The sequence below is a fragment of the Chenopodium quinoa genome, unplaced genomic scaffold, assembly GCF_001683475.1.
Source record: "Chenopodium quinoa cultivar QQ74 unplaced genomic scaffold, ASM168347v1, whole genome shotgun sequence".
Lineage (NCBI taxonomy): Eukaryota > Viridiplantae > Streptophyta > Magnoliopsida > Caryophyllales > Amaranthaceae > Chenopodium > Chenopodium quinoa.
The window spans coordinates 1,672,353-1,695,273 of record NW_018743199.1 but is presented as its reverse complement, the minus strand read 5'-3'; the positions used below and the strand labels follow the sequence as shown (position 1 = coordinate 1,695,273).

Sequence of the window (22,921 nt, the reverse complement as noted above, 5' to 3'; positions counted from 1 at the left end):
TCCGTTGATGCCGGGTATGCGGAGGAGTTCGATCACGAGGTGGTGGCATATTTTGTGCCCTCATTGCCTCCATGAGCACTGCCAGCGCTCTTGCCACCTCCTCCGAGCTGGGCCCCGCCAAAGGGGTCCTCGGCCGAGTATGGGAATGAGAGCGCACAGTCGATGGTTGGCTTTGGGGCACTGAATGTGTCCTATGATCGGACTCACCCCTGCTAGACCGAGAGTGACTCGGCCTATGATGAGAGTTATGAATTACGGGAGAAAGGGAATCCTCCCTGTATGATCCTCCCCCCGAGCTGGCACCCTTGGGAGAGTTCCGGTCCGGCGAGGGTGATGGTGTAGGGGTTTTAGGCTTTTCGCCTGCTCCTTGACGGAGGCCTTTGCTCTTGCGGTTCTTAGCCATTGCTACTAAGAATATTGCAAGATGATCTTGGTTAGAAATTTGGCTTAAAGATTTTTGAAAGTCTTCCCCACAGACGGCGCCAAATTGTTTCGGATGAAATCAATGGGACCTTGTCGAAGATCCGATGAAGTGGAGAAGACTAGATTCGATCCAAGTAATGTTGGGCCGAAGGTTTCCTGCACAGTAAACACACGTAAACTAGCCTCGGGGGTGTTGCCGAGGAAGGCCCCTCCGATGCTAAAGTCAGTACAGTGTGTAGAAAGAGAACACTATGCAAGAGAATTAATTGCTTGAGGCTTTTTTCTTAAATGAATGTACAAATGTAATATTGATGGCTTTTATACCTCTGCATACATGGAGAAGTTGGGCCTTAGCCCAATTGGCTTGCCTTGAGGACTGATCTTTGACTTTAGCACAATTGGAGAGATGAACCTTGACCTTGGGCTTTTAATTGGATCATTTAATGCCTAGGCCCAATTGGACTAAATTGGACCCAAACAGATGTATAGTAATATTTTTATTTTGACAGAATGATAAATTAACATGTTAAATTTTAAAATTAAGATAAGATGATATGTTTTGAACATCTAAAACACCTTTTAATAGACACTATAGATAATAATATCCCCAAATATCGTGGGCTATAATTAGGGAGAATGATTAATTACTCCAACGCAACAACTACCTTATTGACATAAAACTAGATGAAATTGATGTTGAAACGCAACAACTGAAAGCGATCTTGCACTCGCTACATCCAAAGTCAAGATACCGTCTTTCCCCCCTCATTTTCTCTCTCCTCTCATCGATCAACAAACCCTCATTTTCCGATCAACAATTTTGCTGCAGTATGTCGGATGCTCTCATCAATGGCCTCGCCGGCGCCGGCGGCGGTATCATCGCTCAGCTCATCACTTATCCTCTTCAAACTGTACTCCTCTCTCTCTTCTTCATTTTCAATTTTTCATTTGCTTAATTTGAAATTCAATGGTCTAATTTTGATCATTGGTTTTATATTTGAATTTATTGAAATTTGTTTGAAATTAGGTTAATACTCGGCAGCAAACGGATCGGAATACGAAGAAGGAGAAGAAGAAGCTTGGAACTCTTGAACAAATGTGTCAGGTATTTGCTTCATTATTTTTGAAATTTATTTTGAAGGTATTATTTCTTCAAATTGAGCTTTAATATTGACTGGATTTCGGAATTTCGGGTGAATTTGGGTGTAAATTTAGGTTGTGAAGCATGAAGGATGGGGGAGGCTGTATGGAGGTTTGACACCGTCATTAGTAGGTACTGCTGCTTCTCAGGTGAGAAAATGTTGTCAATTGTTTATCTCCGTCGCACTTTAATATGCCACATTTGGTTACTATATTTTAAAAATAATTACTCCGTATCTTAGTATAATGCCAAATGATGAGATTAATACGAGGAAACACAAAATGTAACTTGCCAAAGAGAGATGAATTTTATTTTGGACATCCTTAAATTGAAATGTGGCCTATTGAAATTGAAATGAAAGGAATATTTTTTTAAGTTTGTCCATTAGTTATATTTGGCATTGCTACTTCATTTTGTATGGTGCTGGTTGAAGAAGTAAATTTTGTTTGTATATTTAGCTTATTTCCATATTCAAGGTCTCATTAATTGATATGATTTTTGTATGTTTTGGAAATGAAATTGAAATATTTGGTTTTTCTTACGGACACTCAGTTACATTAACTTGCGTAGTTTTTTAACCATGAGTTTGTGCTATTATTTGCGCATTGGGGGTATATGGGATTGCTATTGCTGTTCAATAATGTGTGCGAGGCTGCGAGCTGTCTTGTCTTTTTCTTCATGGGTGATTTTGGTGGGCTGTTGGCTCGAGTTAGGATATTGCAATCAGAAACAATATTACTTCGCTAAGGCTGTGACTTTCTCAAAGCAGATCCTAAAAGAGAAGTCATACAATCAATATTTATTCCTAGCTGGTTCATGAGAATAGTATGACTCAGATTTATCTGGAACAGTAAATTAATAACTTCTTGTTCATCTTTGATTACGCAATTAAAATGCTTCCCTATTGTTTCATTTTTCGAAAACTTTGCTTGGTGGTAGTTGTCATTGACATGTTCTAAAGTTGACGTATACTCAAATACATGGTGTAACGTTTTACTTGTGCTTTACTGTAATATTGGGATTTGAAAGCAATAAAGATGATATTTTTAGGGAAGAAGGCAGCTATTTCATTGAATAAAGATTGAATCTTGCAACAAGGTGGCTTGAGGCCACTACTCTCTACTAGCACCTTTAGGGCACAATGCTCTACACTCTAAGGTTTACAAATTACCAGCTACCCCGCACACTCCTACTCCCCCTTTACTTATATGTACACAATCAGCCAAAAAAAGGAAGAGGACAAAATAAGTAGCAGCTGTCATTCTTAGAGAGGGCTCTGCCAGCAATCATTAGCTTGATTTGGTGGCTCCTCTGATGGGCCTTGCAGCTGCTGCCCCTTCTTCCTTTTGCGCTCATAGGTGATCCAATCCTTGTTGTGCTTGCTACCCACGGCATTCGTTGCATCTTTCCCCCCTACAAGAGTCACCTTGTCCTCAAGGTGAAAGGATGGAAATCTCTCTTGTATGATGGCAGCCACTTCCCAAGTTGCCTCAATTAAGGGCAGTCCCTGCCACTTAATTAAGACTTCCAAGATGTCTGGGTTGTTCTTAGCAGTCCTTAAACCCAGCACACTTTCAGGTTCTGCTCTGAGCTCCAGCTCTTCAGTCAGTTGGGTGGGTATGGTAGGGTTTGCTGTTTGGTCTCCTACTGCGCGCTTGAGCTGAGAGACATGGAACACGGGGTGGATTTTGCAAGTTGCTGGCAGCTCCAGCTTGTAAGCCACTTGACCAATGCGTTGGAGCACCTTGAAAGGACCATAGAAACGAGGAGCTAGTTTCTCATTTGGTCTCTTTGCTAATGATTTTTGTCGATAAGGTTGCAATTTCAGGTAAACAAGGTCCCCTACCTGACATTCCTCCTCCCTCCTTCGCAAATCTGCATTGTGCTTCATTCTTTGTTGTGCCCGAACCAAATTCATGTGCAAGTCATCTAAAACCCAGTCTCTCTCCTGCAGCCACTCCTCCAGCCTATCCACAGGCGTTTGTCCCTTTCCCACCTTGATTAGTCTAGGCGGATCCCTCCCATACACTACCCGAAAAGGTGTAAACCCAGTAGAGGCATGATATGCTGTGTTGTAGGCATATTCAGCCCAATGCAGCCACTTACTCCAAGACTTAGGCTTACCATTGACAAAGCAACGTAGGTATGTTTCCAAGGTTTTGTTGACAACCTCGATTTGGCCGTCGGTTTGAGGGTGGTATGCGGTACTTCTCTTGAGGTCCGTCCCTTGCAACCTAAACAGCTCTTTCCAGAACACACTCATGAAGATTCGATCCCTATCCGACACAATTGAGATAGGCATCCCATGTAGCCTCACAACTTCTTTAGTGAACACCTCCGCAATAGTTAAGGCACTATATGGATGCTTCAACCCAATGAAGTGCGCATACTTGGACAACCTATCAACTACCACTAACACTGAGTCTATCCCCTTAGAATTGGGCAGCCCTTCTATAAAGTCCATTGAGATGTCCTCCCAAATACTCCTTGGAATAGGTAAGGGTTGTAACAGTCCCGCCGGTTGCAATTGAGAGTGTTTGGCTTGTTGGCAAGTAGCACATTGCTTGACATACATTCCCACATCCCTACGCATCCCAAACCAATACCATTCGGCAACCAATCTTAGGTAAGTTTTTGTTTCACCTTGGGGTCCCCCCACCGGACTATCGTGATATTCGATCAAAAGCTTAGAAATTAATGGTGACTCTCTCGGAATTACCACTCTTCCCTTAAAGAGCAGCTTATCTCCTTCGAGTGTGAACCCAACACGAGCCCCCTGCCCTACTGCCAAGTCTCCCATAATTTTGCCAAGGTCTTCATCAGCTCTCACCTCCCTCTCTAGCCCTTCCCAATCAACCTTTGAAACTGAAACCAAGGCTGCCAGCTCTTCAACACTCCCACCCTTGCGGGACAGAGCATCCGCCACTCTATTACTCGCACCGGGCTTGAATTGGATCTCGAAGTCGAAGCCCAATAATTTCCGAACCCATTTTTGGCACTCTCCATTCACTTCCCTTTGCTCCATCACATACTTTAGACTTTGTTGGTCCGTTCTTACCACAAAGTGACGTCCAAGTAAATAATGCCGCCATTTAACCACGGCCAAGCAGATTGCCATCAATTCCTTCTCATATATAGCCTTGGCTTGCGACCTAGGGCCTAGTAACTTGCTAAAGAAAGCTATTGGCCTCGATTCTTGCATCAAGACAACCCCCAACCCAAAGCCCGAGGCATCTGCTTCAATTACAAATTTCTTGCTGAAATTTGGCATCACTAAAACAGGGGATGAAGTCATTGCCCCCTTTAGCCGTTCAAGGGCGGCTGTAGCCTCCGATGACCACCCAAAACTGTCCTTACGCAGCTGCTCCGTTAGTGGTCTGGCAATTTGAGCGTATCCCTTAATAAACTTCCGGTAATAGTCGGTCAATCCAAGAAATCCGCGCAACTCCTTCAGGTTTTGTGGAATTGGCCAATCAACCATAGACTTCACCTTCTCCGAATCCACTGCCACCCCTTCTTTCGACACCACATGCCCCAAATATGCCACCTTAGACTGACCAAACTCGCATTTCTTGAAATTAGCCACCAAGCAATGCTCTTGTAATTTGGACAACACTACTCTCATGTGTTCCAAGTGACTCTCTCTCTATCGGGGCTATAGATGAGTATGTCATCGAAGAACACTAGCACAAACTTTCTCAAGAACGGTCGGAACACCTTATTCATGAGGGCTTGGAAGGTGGCCGGTGCATTCGTGAGGCCGAAGGGCATGACTAATAATTCATAATGGCCTTCGTGAGTATGAAAGGCTGTTTTGTGCGTGTCCTCCTCTCGTACCAAAATCTGATGATAACCCGACTTAAGGTCGAGTTTAGAGAATATTGCTGCCCCATGGAGTTCGTCGAGTAATTCATCGATGATTGGGATAGGATATTTATCGGGAATTGTTTCCCGATTCAAGGCCCGATAGTCCACGCAGAACCTCCAAGACCCGTCCTTCTTCTTGACCAACAAAACCGGGCTAGAGAATGGACTGACCGACGGCTTAATGATACCCGCTTCAAGCATCTCCTTAATTAATCTCTCAATTTCATCTTTGAGGGTATCGGTATGGCCTTACGCTTACCGGGTTACTTCCCTCCCTCAACACAATGGCATGTTCGTGCCCCCGCTTCGGTGGTAGTCCATTTGCTGGTGAAAAAACCCCTTGAAACTGCTCTAGAATGCTGGCTAACCACCCTGGCACGGCGGTTTCTCCTTCTGTCTTTTTTCCCACCGCCTCCACGCAGTTAATTTCCAGCCATAATCCCCCACCTTCGTGGCGCAAGGTGCGGAGCATTGCTTTGAGAGTGATCTTGGTGCGTTCCAAGGTAGGATTGCCCCTCAATGTAACCTTCTCTTCACCCACTCGAAAACTCATGAGGTGAGTCTTCCAATTATGAACCACGGGTCCTAGCCACTCGATCCCTAAGATCAAGCTGGCGTTGCCCAGGCGGAGTGGAAGGAAGTTATCCACCACCACGAACCCCTCCTTAAGAACGACCCTCACCCCTTTACACCTGCCTCTTCCCACAATGATGTCGCCGTTCCCCGGAGAAACGTTGAACTCATGGTCGTCCTCCACCGGCACCCCTGCTTCTACCACCAAGTCATCGGCGATAAAATTATGGGTTGCCCCCGGATCTACCAATATTACCACCGGAGTTGGTCCCACCCTACCTTCGAGTTTCATGGTTCGCGGCGTATAGAGCCCCACCACGGAGCAAAGAGACGCCCCTGGTGCTATCTCGTCTTCGCTGGAGTCAGTTTCCGGCGTTTTTGAAGGTCCACCGCCTTCATCGCCTCCATCGCCGAGCAACAAGACGCTCATCTCTCTATTCTTACACCTGTGTCCGACGCTCCAACGCTCATCACAGCGAAAGCACAGCCCTTTCGCCTTTCTTTCTTGATGCTCAGCGTCAGTCAACCGCCGCGGCTCGTTAGATCTGGCTGAGACGGTGCTGGTGGCCCTTGGAAAATTTACCGAGGCTTGGGATTCAGATGGGGCCTTGGGCCACCCTTTAAATGAAGAGGCTTGCTGGGTTGGAAATCCGTATGTATTAATGAGACCCGATCCAGATGCGGGTTTGGATCCAGACGCTCCAGATCCACTTGCAATTGATTTACCCGACCCGAAATAGTTGGGTGCCTTCTTTTGCTCGCCTACCCAATTCCTCTCTTCAACCCGACCCACAATTTCCATGGCCTGTTCTAGGTTGAAGGGATTCATTAGTCTCACATCAGCCTTAATTTCATCCTTGAGCCCATTTATAAAATGGCCCATCATAATAGTCTCGGGTATATCTTCCAACGGAGCTGAGAGTTCAATAAATCGCTTACGATACTCGAACACGGTGGTTTCTTGGCTTGCAGCCAACCACTGCTCGTGGAGGCTTCCGGCATGAGTCGGTCGGAATTGTCGCAAAACCCTCGCTTTCAAGCTATCCCAGTTTGGAATTGGTCGCCTTCGATTTTCCCATTGAAACCACCTCAGGGCATCACCCTCTACGGCGGAGACGGCGGCTTGCAACTTCTGTTCCTCCGTGAGGTTGTAGTGTTGGAAGTACTTCTCCCCCTTAAGTATCCATCCGTCGGGATCTACGCCTTCAAAGAGCGGCATGTCTAGCTTCCTTGGCTTCCACCGGTTGTCGCCGCCGCCGTTCGACTCATTCCAGTTGCGCATCATAAAGGTTCCACCCTGCCCTTGTTCATGATTCCTCTGATTCACCAAGGTTCGCAGCTCCTCGAAGAACTGAGCTTGAGTGGTGGTATTGACCGTCATCTGAGCTTCGAAATAACTCGAATCGATTATCGAGTCGTTGAACAGCCTCCTCCATTGTCTCCTCCTGAGTCTTCATTGCTGTCTCCAAGGTCTCCAGATGGGTTCGAACCCCCGTCATTTGGTCTTCCAAGGCTTCGCACCTCTGAGTTGCGGAGGTCACCATTTTTCTATTTTTTATTTATTTATTTTTTAATCGACAGAGTCCGGAAGGACGGTGGTTGCCGGTGCCGGAGGTCGCAGGACCGCCTGCTCTGATACCACTTGTAACGTTTTACTTGTGCTTTACTGTAATATTGGGATTTGAAAGCAATAAAGATGATATTTTTAGGGAAGAAGGCAGCTATTTCATTGAATAAAGATTGAATCTTGCAACAAGGTGGCTTGAGGCCACTACTCTCTACTAGCACCTTTAGGGCACAATGCTCTACACTCTAAGGTTTACAAATTACCAGCTACCCCGCACACTCCTACTCCCCCTTTACTTATATGTACACAATCAGCCAAAAAAAGGAAGAGGACAAAATAAGTAGCAGCTGTCATTCTTAGAGAGGGCTCTGCCAGCAATCATTAGCTTGATTTGGTGGCTCCTCTGATGGGCCTTGCAGCTGCTGCCCCTTCTTCCTTTTGCGCTCATAGGTGATCCAATCCTTGTTGTGCTTGCTACCCACGGCATTCGTTGCACATGGCTAATTAATGAATTATAGGGCATACAAGAACAGTATGCTTTCTTATTAATGAGTGAATAAAGTTATTGTTATGCCTGGTTCTTTCTTATTACATCTACAGTTTATTTCGCAACCATATAAAGACTCAAATACAACCTTTATTGCACCCATCTCCTTCCCCTTGCCTCCTCGCCTTTTGTGCAAGGCATTTAGATGTGGGGGATGGTGATTAGAAGCTAGGTTACTATGTCATTCAACATGTTTTACAAGCTGAAGTTGGTCTTTAACCTTTGGGTGGTTTTGAACTTGCTTGTTGATTTCTCTTCTTGGATCCTCATTTGATATTCTTATGATACAGGGTGTTTACTATTATTTCTATCAAATATTCAGGAATAAGGTTGAAGCTATTGCTCTTGACCGCAGGAAGAGAGGACTTGGGGATGGATCTGTTGGTATGTTGTCATCGTTAATTGTGGCTGCTATGTCTGGGTAATTACTTTTCCAATTTTGTTCTCTGTATTAGATATTCTATAATTTTGTTTTGTTGTTTTATTTATTCCTCGCCTTTCTAACTCTAGATTAACAAAGTACAAGAGGCAAAGTCATGTTTGGAACACCTCAAAATTTGATAACCCAGAAGTCTGGTATTGAACAGATTACATGAGCGAAAGCTCTATAATTGCACGACTTGAGCCCAACAAATTAAAAAAAAAAAAGCTTCGTCCGTTCCATAAATATCGAAACATGCAGAGTTTCACTCATTCTCTGAAATTTAGGTTTACAAGTAATTTTGAGGTGTTTCAAACATGACTTTGCCTCTTTTACTTTCTTATAGGTTTATTTTGCAAACTATGACATTGTATATTTGTATGGGTAGCTGGCAGCATGAAAAGAGTATGTGATATGTTTGTTAAATTTTTTTTGCACCATATGATGCGAGGTGGGGAAACTCTTTCAAAGTAGCTACTTTTCCCCTGTTAGTGTAACGTAGGTGTCCAAATCAAGCATATGTATAAATGCATATCACATGTCGCATGTCTTGTATCATGCTTTGTCTTTGTAAAATTGCTATTGGAGTTTAATTCACTTTCCAGTGCCAGCTCTTGCCCGTGGTAAGGAAATACAAGTTCAATCTTGTGTATAGGAGGATGTTTGGACACTTGAACAATTTGCCTACCCATTAAATCTGCTTCTTATGACTATTTTTTTTAATAGATACTCATTAATGAAACATCGTGCTTGATTTTCCCAACAAAAAGTCCCAACTTTGACTTTGATGGCATGACTCGTAGTGGGACTTTGTGGAGTTCATATATTTTGATTTTTTTCAAAGAAGGTTTATAATGAATTATTTCCCTTTTTTTTTTTTTGAAGTTTTTGATTAGTGTGTTATTTTCAATTTTTCATTCCTTTGTGAATATGTATTTGCCAGTTAGCATTTCATACATTTTGTAATTGTGTTATTGTCGCTTGTTTCTTATGTGTATGTATGTTACTGTGGCCTTTGCATGCCTTGTCCACCCTTACCATACTATTGTAAGGTGCGCTACATCTTATCATAGATCCCACATTCAATGGGTCATGATTGGATTGTTATTTTATACTGATAATTTATTTGTGCTAGTCAAATAATACCATTACATGTAATTAATGCTTTATTATATGATCAACACACTCTTAGTTCCTAAATTTGTTTTATAGAGCCTGATTTGATCCTATTTCTCTGTAACCTGTACTTACAGTAAGGCACTATCTAAGTTCCTTTTGTCTCCATTCTTTTAGGTGTACAAATGTGTTGCTGACAAATCCCATATGGGTTATTGTCATTCGGATGCAGGTAAGAAGTTTCAAACTGAAGCACAATAAGGAATATATTTTACTTTACGTCGACTTCTTTAAACACCTTCACTCCTTTGATCACATCTATTTCTTGCTCGCTTGCCCACCAGCTATCTGGGTGGTGTTATTGTTTTTGTTTGTATTGAATTTGTTTTGCTGCTGCTACAATTCCTCTCCTACTGGAACAAACATGTTCATTTGTTTAGATTTAGTGAATTTTTAATTTATTTCCAGTCCATTAATCAATAGTAATTTCAGATTCGCATATTGGTTAGTGTTGTGTCTTCTCCCTTGATTCTTTACCCCCGTTGTTTATGGCTGAAGTTTTATCAAGTCTGGATGGTATTGATACTCACTAGATTTTAAGCTAAGCAAGATACTCTATAAGCTTCCTAAAATATTGTTGGAATCTCAATACTGGGTGGGAGATAAGACTAGCCGGATATGACACCATAACACTTGAACTGAGATCAATCTGCTTATCGATCAAATCTTTGGGAGTTATATATTCCCATACCAATCTTTGGGCATGCTGTTTTTGCTAATTTTTTGATTGCCCCTGACCCCTATCTGTTCCACTTGAATCCTGTTAGATTCCTAATCCATGGAAGTAATTGTCAAGTTGGTTTTTTCTGAGTATATAATTATATATGTTACATGTTGTTGCCTCCTTTTTCTATCAAACACCCTGAGAAATTTTTCAGGCATATTGTCCAATTGCATTCGACTACATTTCTTTGTACATAATGCTAATTTTTCTTTACTTTCCACAGACGCACACTAAGGCTTCCAAGAAAGTACAGCCCAATCAAGCTATAAGATCTCCTGAAGATAGTTTAGTTGCAATGGAGCCACCACCTTATGGAACTAGCCATGCAGTATGTAATTGTTATGCCTTTTTACTCTCTTCTTTTCCTTAGAGCTTATTTGTTTTAGTTGTTTTCAATCCTATGATTGCCATGTTTAGAATTGTATAAGCATCTTGTTCAAGGGCTGAATTTCTCCTTTTTATTCCCCCCACCCCCAGCCCCAACAAGAATAAGCTTCTTTTTCCTGTATGTTCGCTTATTGTGCCAAAGAAGAGGGATCATAAATGTACACAAACTTGAGTTCTTGACACAGGGCTTCTATTTTAAAATGACCTGTCTTTTATTTATAAACAAGTTTTATGGTGCTTCTTGATTGTGCATCTAGCTCGTTCTTTAAATTTGGGAGTGGTCTTCGAGTGCACTGTTTCTTGCTCTAACAAGCAGTAGTATTTTGTAGATTCAAGAAGTTTATGATGAAGCTGGATTTTGGGGCTTTTGGAAAGGTGTAATACCAACATTGATAATGGTATATATCCTCAGGTTATTTTATATATATATATATATATAATAATAATAATAATAATATATATATATATATATATTATTTTCTTTTGTAAAAAAGGTATGTGATTGACCATGTGTAATGGGTTTCCAGGTAAGCAATCCATCTATACAGTTCATGCTGTATGAGACCCTATTGAAAAAGCTGAGGCAGAGGCGTGCAATGAATAAAAATGATAGCAAGGGAGTAACTGCTTTAGAGGTTAGTACTTATCTGAATTTAGAAGTCATGCGTCACCAAATTCTGGGCATCACATTTGTGGCTTGTTCATTTCCTGCTTGTTTAAAAAACTGCACTCCCCCTTTTCCCAATTCTCTTCTTCGCTGTCTATTAATTTTTAATCCATTTGAATTGTTTGTATTTGTGTTAGTAGATATTTTTACTTGGGGCTGTAGCAAAGCTTGGAGCTACTGTCGTGACATATCCCCTTTTGGTGGTAAAGGTAAAGACTTCATATGTTTTTAACAGCTGGTTTTAAGAAAGTGGTTGGCGGTGAAAATTTACACAGATGGACATCTTGAATTTGGTTATATTCTCATTACAGCAACAAGCCAACAACCTTCTACTTATTTATCTAGGGCAAGATCTGGCTAGAATTAGTTGTATGCAACATTAACACATCTAATTAAAGATCATCAGTCCCCCCACCTGAAAAAATCCACAACAAAAGTTATTTTATTCTTTGAAGTAAGTCAGAAAATTAGTTAGGCCTTTGCGTTCAGTCAATATACACAAAGTGGATTGATCCCTTAGGAACCCCTGACATGGCTGACAAAGCTGCTGTCCGATGGGTGCAGAAAAATGACAAATTATTTTGACTAAGGTTCGTTGGAGCAGATTAGATGATTAGGCTGACTTTCATTGCCCCTTCCCTCGCATTCCTTTAATTTAAACCTTTTTGTGTTGTCATGTCCCAAACACCATTTATATGCAAAGTATAAAAGCCATCTAATTATTTGTATTATTCCTCTTTGCAGTCGAGGCTTCAAGCAAAGCAAATTGCTGGCACAGACACAAAGCATCACTACAAAGGCATGTAAATTTTTGGCTTAATCATTTTCTCCCATTTTTTGATCCAACGACCCAATTCTAAAATACAACACCAACTAGTGTTCTGTATATTGAGGATCAGGCTCTTGGAAGGTGAAGATGTACAAATATGACCTTTCGCTTAACCTCTGTCTCTCAGACTTGGGTGCTTGTGTTAGTGTTCGATTATCTTTCTTAGGAAAATTTCCATGTTCATCATTCAACTGTTCAAAACCATATTGGAGTTACAACTTACAAGAAGCAAGATGAAGAGTTGAGGTGAAATGGAGACTCCTATAAGGCCATAGGTACATAATCTTAGAGCCACCTTCAATGACCTGTTTCCCTTGTCTTCAGGCACATCCACATTACAGAATTATAATTGAAGGAAAACCATACTTCATAGTACTTGCCTGGTATCTACAACTGATAATAAAAAAAGATTTTCAGCAATCACGATAGGATTACTAGGCTAAATGACATATATCTGAGGGTTCCTAGCTTCCCATATTGTACCAATACTTCTAGGAATTACAGCACACAATCTGAGTATCACCAGATTTTCCCTTTACCCTCCGAATCAGGTAATTAACAATGATCTTCCAGTCATGAGGCGTGGGTAGAGTTTGTTTTTCATGAAATGCAGCCATCCAAACATAGCGTGGATAAACACAAAAGAACATAGGAGGGGCCCAACGGCCAGCTGTCTTTTGTGTGAATCACAGACAGCATGTGTGATCCTATATGGTGCAGGTAGAACTTAGAAAGCCTACCAAGCATTTGACCCCCTTTAATCTATTTGTGTGTATGGAAGAAAAGAATACCCAACAGAATTAGACCAATCCAATTTGAAAGGCCCTGTTGCAGGTCATTATAACCACATCACCACCATTTGCTAACTGTTTATTACTTATCACTTCCTCAACTTTTTTGAGGACCCAAGAAGCATGAGAAGGGTACCACTGTGGGCCTTTAAACAATGTTCTTACCTTTCAATGTTTCAAATGTTACTCATATGTCCACTAACTCTACTTGTAAAAAAAAGTCATGTGTCTTACTGAAGGACCAAGATGACTTCAACAGTAGCAGAATTTTACTAGTAATGTTGCAGACGTCCATAACTTGATGGATGCATTAGTGGGATGATTATGACTTTCAGGACCTAATTATACCCCATATATATTACTTCGCTTTCTATTAACTGTATAGGGTGCATTCTATTAACTTTGTTATTTGCATTTGAACTCACGAGAAATTATTTTAGCCGTAAATTGAACTTGGATGGCCTTATTTTTCTTGAACTTAATCTATCTAACTTATTTTTTCTATACTTATTAACCCGGGCCATTACTTTGCAACCTAGAATGAGCCACACAGTAACTTGTGGAACTTTTGCCAATATTGGCTATTATTGATAATTCATTTCTCTACTCAAGGCCATGACCATGCTTGTGGAGGTGTACATTAGACAGCGAGAAGTTTATATGATTTCTTCCACTCTTTTGTGTTTATGATTGAACTTCTTGTGTATGCTGTGCTATTCACTTATTTTTTTGCTTCTACCATTTCAGGTACATTTGATGCGCTCACGAAGATAGTTAATAATGAGGGTTTGTCTGGATTTTACAAAGGGATGAGCACAAAGATTGTACAAAGTGTTCTTGCAGCTGCCGTTCTATTTATGATTAAGGAGGAATTAGTGAAAGGAGCACGTTTATTGCTTTCAAAGAATGGTGCCTTATCAAAACCTCAATAGTTGTAGACTTGTTTTATACTCACCGGAGGTATTCCTTTCCAGCTGCAAAAAAAAAAAAAAAAAAAAAAAAGAAAAAAGAAAAAAGTGAAGTAAAATCCTGGCTGAGTTGAGCCAATTTATGGGCTTCAACTATAACACGTATTCTCTGATGAAGGAAGGAATCATGTGAGTTACTGGAAGTGCAGCTCCTGTTATGAATGATCAAGCAAGGGATTCATATTTCAAGTAGCCGAATTGTAAAATGTTTAACTTGATTTGTAAGCCTGAGGGATAGCTCCTCTTAATTATCGTGTTATTCATATTGATTTTTTTTGTCAAACACATATTAAATCATGTATTCGCGCCATTGGAGCTCAGCGCTTCAGCATAGTGGTAAATTATTAAAGCATTCTGCTTTCCGTATACACCTTATATTTGAGGTTATGACGACAGGGATAGCTACAACTAAATGTACGATAGTCCCTTGCTATTGTCTGGCACTAAAGTCTACACTGATGTTTACTGGAGTTCAAAAGGATGATCACAAGATTCAAAACCAAGTAAAATGATGTTCCTTTGCCTTAGCTGGAGGAGAAAGTGTGACAATCGTTAATGAAAAGTACCCTTCCTTTCTTTCCTTCGTATAGTCGCTTTATTTTAGTTAGATTGCTATATTCATATACGATCCTTTCAAGCTATGTCTTGCGTCGTTCGTGATTCATAAAAATAGGAATTCGATACAGTATATGCTATGCCTTTTCAATAATTTGGAAACAAAAAAATGGAGAAATTATTCTTATTGTGCACTTGAAAATTACTTATCCATCTTTTTAAATTGTTCATTGAGTTTTCATTTAGGGGTCTATTTTCATATTCAATAGGAGTTAGAAGGGAAATTTGCTACGAGTACTTCTACGGTGTGAGCCTACGAAGGAGAATTAGCAGGCCAGGCCTCCTTGTCCATGTAAAAGTTTACATGACTATGGTCTACCCCTTAACAATCAAGTATAGGAATGATCATAATGTATACGCATGGTTAAGTCACCCTAAATTACATATGAAGATCCTTTACAAATAAATAAATACATCATGTGAAGAAGCACTTGTAAGTTGTAATAGTTACAAGTTTTTTTTTTTTTTTTTTTTTTTTTTTTAAAAAAAAAAAAAATTGAAACAATACTTGTGTTTGTTAGTTGTTACAATCCTATATAAGGGTATAGTTATAAATGAAAAAAAAAATGAAAATATAACATTAATTACACTAATTAGTCCATTATTTTATAACAGATTCTTAAATTAATATAATACGGAGTATAAAATTAGTAAAAATATTACTCGGAAATAATTATTTATAGCTCTAAAAGCTATATACTGTATATGGTAACCTTTCAAAATAAAATAAAGATCTCACACTCCTTTAAGAAAAACAGGAAAAAAAAAAATCTCACAACTACCCAACCCATTGAATGGCCACAAAAAATCTTATCAAAATTAAGGAGCATGTTTAAAGTCGGCCCATAAGCATAATAGCCAAAAGGTCGGTCCAAGCCAAGGTACTCGTACTCATAATATCTACTCCTACAATTTCCCTTAAAAAAAATAAATAGAAGATAACAAAAATGACAAGAGTACCGCCTTAAACTAGCCTATCTCTGCGACTCTATAGTAAAGTTACCCCACACTGACGTATTTACTATGCTATTCGCCCGGATCTTTCTCTGATTACGGGTCCCACCTTACATCACTTTACCAACGTAGTGGGCCCCACAATTATTGGACATCTACTTGGAGCCCCCTTGGCATTCTTCTTTTTAAAACCTAACTACTCCTTAACAAAAAAAAAAAAAAAAAAAAATCATCAATATCAACTTTGTGAAAAATACATTACTCCGTATAAAAGTGTATTTTTAACACAAAACAATGGAAGGGTCGGTTCTTTTCCAATTATTTTCAATTCATTTTAGTTCTTAATATCCTTCTTTCATAAAATATTTTATTCAATTCAGTCAATCAGAACATGCCCGAAAATATTATATATAAAATCCTTTAAAGTTACATATGTAGTATTCCATATAAGAAATTAAAAATGGAAATAATAAATGAAAATATAATATGGAGTACTACGTATTAATTAATTATACTAATTTGCGCGTAATTTTTAAATTTTTTTTACCATGCTATGCCAAGGTGCATTTTTTTAAAAATTTTATCAACTCCCCGCTTGTGAATCTAGTAAATTAATCAATCTTAAGTTTTTTTTTTTTTTTTTCCAAAAAAAAAAAAGTTTTTTTTTAATTTTTTTTTTTTAAGAAATCAATCTTAAATTCTTAATACACCCTCTTAAACTTTTGAAACTTTGATTAAGAAAAAACTTAAACAAAGGAGTATTTGGTCTGTGTATTTTTAAAATTGAAAACGGATTCAATTAAATCAATAGCGTTACCGTGTGTTATATTTGAAAGCATGGTAACGATTATCGTTACTTAAGGGACTCCTCATTTGTTACCTCTAAAAAACTTGGGATAACATATACTTTTTTCATAGCTAAAACAAACAAATAAAAAAAGTAATACGAAGTAATTAAATGATTCTTTTTCTCCTCTTATTCGTTTCCTTTCTACTCCGTTTTTATTTTACGAACCAAATACCCTCTAAATGAGATCCACAAAGTTTTTGACGTGGGGCTTAGCTAATCAAAACGCGCCGGATTTAACCCTATTCCAATAAACCCTAATTAACCTTACAACTTCACGTCCGCCACTCTTTCGCTGTATAAATACTATTCTCTCTCCTCCCTTATCATCTTATTTTGGAGTTTCCGAACTACGGCTGCGGGTTTCATTGCAGATTTCTCATTTTCTCTCTCTTCTTTCCACCGGATAATTTTCGCCGATTTTATCCTGGAGATTTTGGTTTTGATCGATCGATTATTCTTCTGAGATTTCTTGGAAATTTTGTTACTATTTGACGAACTTTTAGCTTTTGATCTAGGGATTTGGATTTCATAATTTATTATTTCGATTAAATTTTTCTAAAGCTGTGCCATTTTTTGGTGGAATTTTCGAGGAATTAAGTTGTTAGGGTTTTGAATCTTAATAATCAGAGCAGAGATGGCAGATTCGAAAAGGCAAGAATCGATGAACAGCGACAGAATTAATGGAGAAGATGATTTCCGACGATTTAACAGCGATGAGAATGTTGAATCGGAAGAAGCGAGTTCGACGGTTGAATCTTCGGTCGGAAATTCAACGGCGAATGCTGTTAGTAATGGATCAGCAAGTTTGGCGGATCGATTGGGAGAGATTTTAGTTGATGAAGGTAATGGAGACCTTTTGCTTCAACAGAGTGATAGGGAGAACAATTTTTTGCAGTGGCTTCAAGCTTTGGATGTGCAGCATATGGGCGCTTGTCGTGCCGATGAGAGGTTGAAGCCTTTGTTGAAGGCGAATGCTTCTTCCGGTGCCGCCGAAGATCGACTTCTCTCTCATCTAAGTCAGGTGATTGTTGAACTTGAAAAGTATACACTAATGAATGCTGAAATTGAATTCTAATTTTAGGTTTTGATTTTGTTTGTTGAATGGACAGCACTTTGAAACCTCTGAAGTTGGGCTGCTTGCGAGGTGTTTGTGTGTTCCTCTTGTTTCAATGCGAGTTGGGAAGGTGCTCAAGCAAGGATCAATGTTGTGTCCAACTTCTGCGAGGTATATCGATCAAACTTAATGTAAACCTTGATGTTATCTGGTAGTCACATTGTGTGAGATTATATGAGTCTTGGGAAAATGTTGTAGTTATGATACTATATGTCATGATATCTTATAGCTGGTTTAAGTTAGAATACTGTTGATAGTTGTATATATATGCATCTATGGGCTGGGCTCTGGGTGTTTTTCGAACTGTTTTGCCGGGTTTTGATTGCACATGTTACTGAATTAGAATTTTTTGTAGGCTGCTAGGAGTTATACCTTTTTTTGATTATGTGTAACTTGATGATCTAGAGTGATCTAGAGGTAGTCTAGTATGCATAAACTGTGGTGCTACGAGTGTGATGATGTTAATAGGTGTCTAATTTGCTTAATTTAATTGGTTTTTCATTTAAGTTTTTCTTTATATGTTTGATTGTCTCTGGTTGTGTACAAAAATTATGTTTTTTCAGGATATTCTGAGGTTTTCATGGGATCAACGTGTTGGAAACTCATTCATGCTAGAATATCAATCCAGGTCGAGTGTGTTTCGGATTGTATCCCTACTTGTGCTCTTTAAGAATTGATAGGACTTGTTATTTTAAGTGGTATAGTTCAGTACTGGTTTTGATTTTTTCTTGACTAGTTGGGGCTTTTCATTTATCTAGCTATCCCGAATAAGGTTGTCTTGGCAGGTTGTCTACCATGTAGATCAATGTCATCTTGTTAGCATACGGATTTTGGCATTATGTTGTATTGTGATTGTGATTATTTTGAGTGGCTTAATATCTTTCTTTCCTCTAATATTGTGTTGTGATTGATTGGAAAAAATAGAATTACAAGATCACTCGTGAACTGACATTATACTCTGATCACTGTTTGTTTGTATCTCTAAGGACTAACATATCTAGATGATTTTGATGTGCAATGTTAGTTTTCTTCTCATACTTCACTTATCACATGATCATAGCTCGTTTACTATGAAACTTCTTAATTATTGTGTTTATGTTATGTAAACAACCTCTTGGTTTGCATTGGGGGTGGTGGTTAAGGTTTAGTGCATTAGACTTCCTTACCTTTCTAGACGGTAGCCTTATTGAGTTATCTGGTAAAATAACATTGATGTGACAAAAATTGGCTAATTGGTGTGGGTGGGAAATACTTCATATAGTTGTGAAATCTAAGTAGGGATGCTGATCCTGTATTTTATTGATGATGACAATGTTCATCCTTCCAAATGAAAATATCTTTTCACTTGTAGGTAAATTGGACGTATCTATAATGATCTCTGAATTAAGAAGAAACGAAGGTAGTTTCATACCCTAATGTTATATATAATCTGCTTCGTTTGCACTTAATATCAGGACCTTTATAGTGTGATTCTGTATTTTTTATTATTCATGGCTTTTGTATAAATATTGCTTTTATTTCAAATATGTTAATTTTGGTCTTTAGTGAACTAGTGATGCTATAAACTTTAGCAATTACTTTGGTATTCTTGATTCAAATTTTTTGATAAATTGATTCTGAACGTATTCACAAATCTTTTACTTTGTATTTTACATCTTATTCTTGTTTAATGCAGAACATATATATTTGATTTTTTTAGCCTGATATAATTATTTTTATCAAAAGTTCTTTTTACTTGTTACTAAACAAGAGTCTTGATCAGAAATTTTGTTTTTGTTTTTTTTTTTTTTTTTAAATAATGGACAATGTTAAAACTTTTGCACGGATGTTACCTCTTTGTTCAAAATATAATAATATGTATTGATGTATTGCCTGGAGACCTTGTAGATTCTTGAAGTGTCCCTGTATTCATCTTTTAGAAACAGATAGTAGCAAGCCATTTCTGTTGTAATAAGCATTTTATGACCTTGTTGTAGTCTAATGAAGTATCCCCTGCTCTGTTACTATTTTTTTGAGCTCGTGATGCATGATTAGTACCTGATACAGATCTGATTGTCTGAGGTAACAATTAGCTACTTGTAGTCTACAGTGGATTTCTTTTAAATTCGGGAGGGAAAAAAAAATAGCAGCTAAGTAGCAGAAGTAGGTCTTGGGTGAATAATATACCATTCTTAGTTCTTTTGTTTCTTGAGGGACTGATATTGAGTTTGATAGAAAGCACATTTTTCTAGTTTGCTGTTATTTTTTTTAAAAAAAAAAACAAAAAAAAAATAATTATACTTCAAGCTATTTTATATCAAATTTGTTACTGTCTCGTGTTTTAATTTTACTGTCAGAATTTGTTGGCTTTCCCCTTTTTGTGTTGATTTGGTTAAATGTAAAAAGAAATATGAAAGTCTAATTTTTATCTTGTTACAGGGGAAATTTGAACCTTGCTCTTCTTCCATCATCTGATTTGCGCATCTCATTTGTGGGAGATAATGGTCAAACTGAAAGACTGGCGACATTAAGTGATACTTCCGAGTGTTCTGCTGTGATAGTTGAGGAAATACCTGCAGATCATTCCGGTCGATCTTTTGTAATGAAGCTTCCTGATGGAGATCCTTGTTACTTTTGGTGCTCTGAGAAATCAAAATTACTTGGTAGTGACTTGCTTTGGAAGGTATGTGAATCGTTGAATATGCTTATGTAAATTTTGTGTGCAGTAGTCATTATTTGCAGTATGTGAAAGATCAAGAGTAATTGCTATATGGATACATTGCTAATGTGGACAGTGATTTTTCTATTGGTGTTGCACCAGATGAAGGATTTGCTGAAGAGGAAACCAACATTGACTGAATTAACTGGCATAAGTGAATCACGTCTTGAGTGCTTTGCAACTCACCTTCGCGCCTATCTTGTTGGTCCCAGTGTCAACAATTTTCAAGCTTCTTCCACTGCTTTGTCTTCTCCCTGGACCAACAGAAGATCAGATAACTTTGAAGTAGATCTGAATGCTCATTCGTCAACTGCTGTGAGGCCTCTTCGTACTAGACAGTGTAGTGGTCAAACAATGAAAGGGCACACACAATATCTAGGAAGCCTGAGCCCGCGGCCCAGTTCGTTTAAAGAAGGTTTGCCAAGGGTTCTGACTTCTTTGAGAAGTACCTCAAGAGAGAAACTAAGGCGACGTGGAGACCTCCATCTTCCAGTTGTTGACAGTTCATTCATGAATGAGCCAGTTCTGAATCTTTCTGACAAGGGGAAGTCTTCTGAAGCTTTTGCAACCAACGCAGTTTCTCCAGTGAGCTTTCTGGAATCACTTGGGAACAGCAGTCTTCCAGAGTCTTCAAGCGCAACAATTCAAATCCCTCCCATTGGCTCTTTTTTCTCTCCCTACTACTGTTGGTGTCCTCCCTGCACTTCTCCATCTGTGGCATCAATTTCCAAACTTCCGACTCCGTATGTTGAACCATTCTCACTACCACCACTGTCCACCCTATTACCAGCCACAGGATCCCACAGCATGCTCTCACAAATTCCGCCACTTGACTTGGCAAGTGTTCCATCTCTTGAATTCCCTGCCTTCTTGTCAGATCCTTTGTCAAGGCTTTCCTTTTCTACGCAAAACTCACAGTTTCAATCCTTTACACCCCTAATGTGTGACCCAATTGTGCACATTCCTGTTGTTGATGTTTGCTCTTCTGGCCAAGGGTATTTGGTGAGCGCAGGGCCTGGTATTGCAACCAGCATACCACCATTGTATCCCAAATTGGTGGGTCCAATGATCTCTGAGAGTGAATCAATGGTGGACAAAGGTGCAAGGGAGACCTTGAGGTTGTTGCTTGGAAGCTCAAGCAGCCAGTCCTCTGCCTCTTTGATGGGGGTTTTTCCTGGTGTTCTGAATGATAAGGACAAGCAAGGTTTTGTTGTTGCTGGAAGCCGAGGTCTGTACAGTGGGATCAGTGATGTTAATGCCATTGTTAACAGCTTTGCAGCAGTGGGACTAACATCAGTTTCTGAAAGGTCTGCAAGAACTGTCGGCTTGAGGAATTTTGGTAAAACCACTGCTACAGATGGTCTGGAGCATACTTTTAGCAGTGTAGATTTCCAGGATTCCACATTCATGTCCAATGAGGAGGAAACGGATTGATTGACAAGTGAGGATGATCCTTTTTGCTTGCTTCTCTTGTATTCCTGTATTTTGGACCTAGAATGGCTAAATGAAATGTAGATATAAACATAGATTCTAGGTTTTGGCGCTCTGAAATGTAATTACAGGTCTCTTTGTTCAACCTCTTTTGTTGGCAAACATTGATGTGAATGAATGTAAATGGTTTTGTATGTCAATATGGTCCTTCATGTATATTTTGCGTACACAGATTAAATTGATGGAGTACAACTTAACCCTTGTGGGGTGATCAGGAAACAAATATCTGTTCATATTGTAGTAAAAGCAAGATATGATATCCTTACGATTTGCAATAAATATCAACTTAGGACGCAATTAAATCAGCAGGACCAAATGCAAAAAATGGACCATAATTGGAGTGAAATATAGTAACTTTGATAGTTGAAACTTTTACTAAATGGGGAGTCGAACTAGTTTTGTCCCATTGCGGACCACTTGAATAACAATAATTCACTCGTATACGAGTGATCACAACTCACGGCAAAGCTAATAAGCGGTCCTAACTTTGTACAATTATTCTCATCAATATATTATGTAAAGTGATACGGAGTACCTACAATTTTTAGGCATAATCAAATTTGGTCTACAATACTGTTTTTTGTTACAAATTTTTTCTATTTTATTTATTTATTTATTTTAATACTTTGCAACATGTTGGATTATAAAATGGGCCTTGGCTATATTGACTTATTGAGAACAAATACGAGTAATAATTAGAGTGACCTCAAAAATATGAATGTAATCAATATTTCAAAGGTAAGTACCTTTATATTTGAGGTTATTTTATACGGAATACGAGGTTCTTTTTTGGGTTATAAAATGGTTGTTGGTTAGAGTCTTTCTATACATTGTATGAAGGGAAGATATGTCCACCTTTTGTGTAAGGGTTATATGGCTCTCTTGCTTATTTTTTTACCAGATTGACAAATAAAAAAAAATTGGTGTCCCTAAAAATATAATGGGTAACTTGTAAATTATTTCTAAAAAAAATCCCAAATTTTGAAAAAATTGGTCATAACATCTACCCATAAGATCCATAGTCTAACTAAAGAAACCCTTGGATTAATGGATTTACTTAACCTAAATTACAAATACCTATAGTAACCAAACTTTGAATTAGGGCGTTTAATCAAGAG

At 38.8% G+C, this 22,921-nt stretch overlaps 2 protein-coding genes across 3 annotated transcripts; both read left to right on the top strand.

Moving 5' to 3' along the window:
* Positions 1 to 1,116: 1,116 nt before the first annotated feature.
* Positions 1,117 to 14,449, top strand: LOC110733403 (peroxisomal nicotinamide adenine dinucleotide carrier-like). The gene is made up of 11 exons (XM_021913448.1): positions 1,117 to 1,334; positions 1,451 to 1,528; positions 1,639 to 1,713; positions 8,409 to 8,539; positions 9,833 to 9,887; positions 10,663 to 10,767; positions 11,156 to 11,224; positions 11,354 to 11,461; positions 11,634 to 11,702; positions 12,238 to 12,292; positions 13,861 to 14,449. The coding sequence occupies exons 1-11, from the start codon at positions 1,254 to 1,256 to the stop codon at positions 14,043 to 14,045; spliced, it is 1,011 nt and encodes a 336-aa protein (XP_021769140.1). The 5' UTR covers positions 1,117 to 1,253; the 3' UTR covers positions 14,046 to 14,449.
* Positions 14,450 to 16,820: 2,371 nt separating this feature from the next.
* Positions 16,821 to 21,959, top strand: LOC110733402. Of its 2 annotated transcripts, none has more exons than XM_021913446.1 (4): positions 16,821 to 17,521; positions 17,610 to 17,725; positions 20,033 to 20,276; positions 20,415 to 21,959. In XM_021913446.1, exons 1-4 carry the CDS (start codon positions 17,135 to 17,137, stop codon positions 21,744 to 21,746), a joined length of 2,079 nt encoding a protein of 692 aa, XP_021769138.1. In that variant the 5' UTR covers positions 16,821 to 17,134; the 3' UTR covers positions 21,747 to 21,959. The 2 variants fall into 2 exon arrangements, with proteins under 2 accessions (XP_021769138.1, XP_021769139.1); XM_021913447.1 differs by lacking the exon at positions 16,821 to 17,521 and adding an exon at positions 18,178 to 18,242 and having other exon boundaries at positions 17,629 to 17,725.
* Positions 21,960 to 22,921: the final 962 nt, after the last annotated feature.

Excerpts from the sequence above, each read along its gene's own strand:
- LOC110733402 (XM_021913446.1), top strand. The coding sequence starts at position 17,135 with ATGGCAGATTCGAAAAGGCAAGAATCGATGAACAGCGACAGAATTAAT. Across the intron at positions 17,726-20,032 it reads TTGTGTCCAACTTCTGCGAG|GGGAAATTTGAACCTTGCTC; the intron begins GTATATCGATCA and ends ATCTTGTTACAG. Across the intron at positions 20,277-20,414 it reads GTAGTGACTTGCTTTGGAAG|ATGAAGGATTTGCTGAAGAG; the intron begins GTATGTGAATCG and ends GTGTTGCACCAG.
- LOC110733403 (XM_021913448.1), top strand. The coding sequence starts at position 1,254 with ATGTCGGATGCTCTCATCAATGGCCTCGCCGGCGCCGGCGGCGGTATC. Across the intron at positions 1,529-1,638 it reads CTCTTGAACAAATGTGTCAG|GTTGTGAAGCATGAAGGATG; the intron begins GTATTTGCTTCA and ends GTGTAAATTTAG. Across the intron at positions 9,888-10,662 it reads TTATTGTCATTCGGATGCAG|ACGCACACTAAGGCTTCCAA; the intron begins GTAAGAAGTTTC and ends TACTTTCCACAG.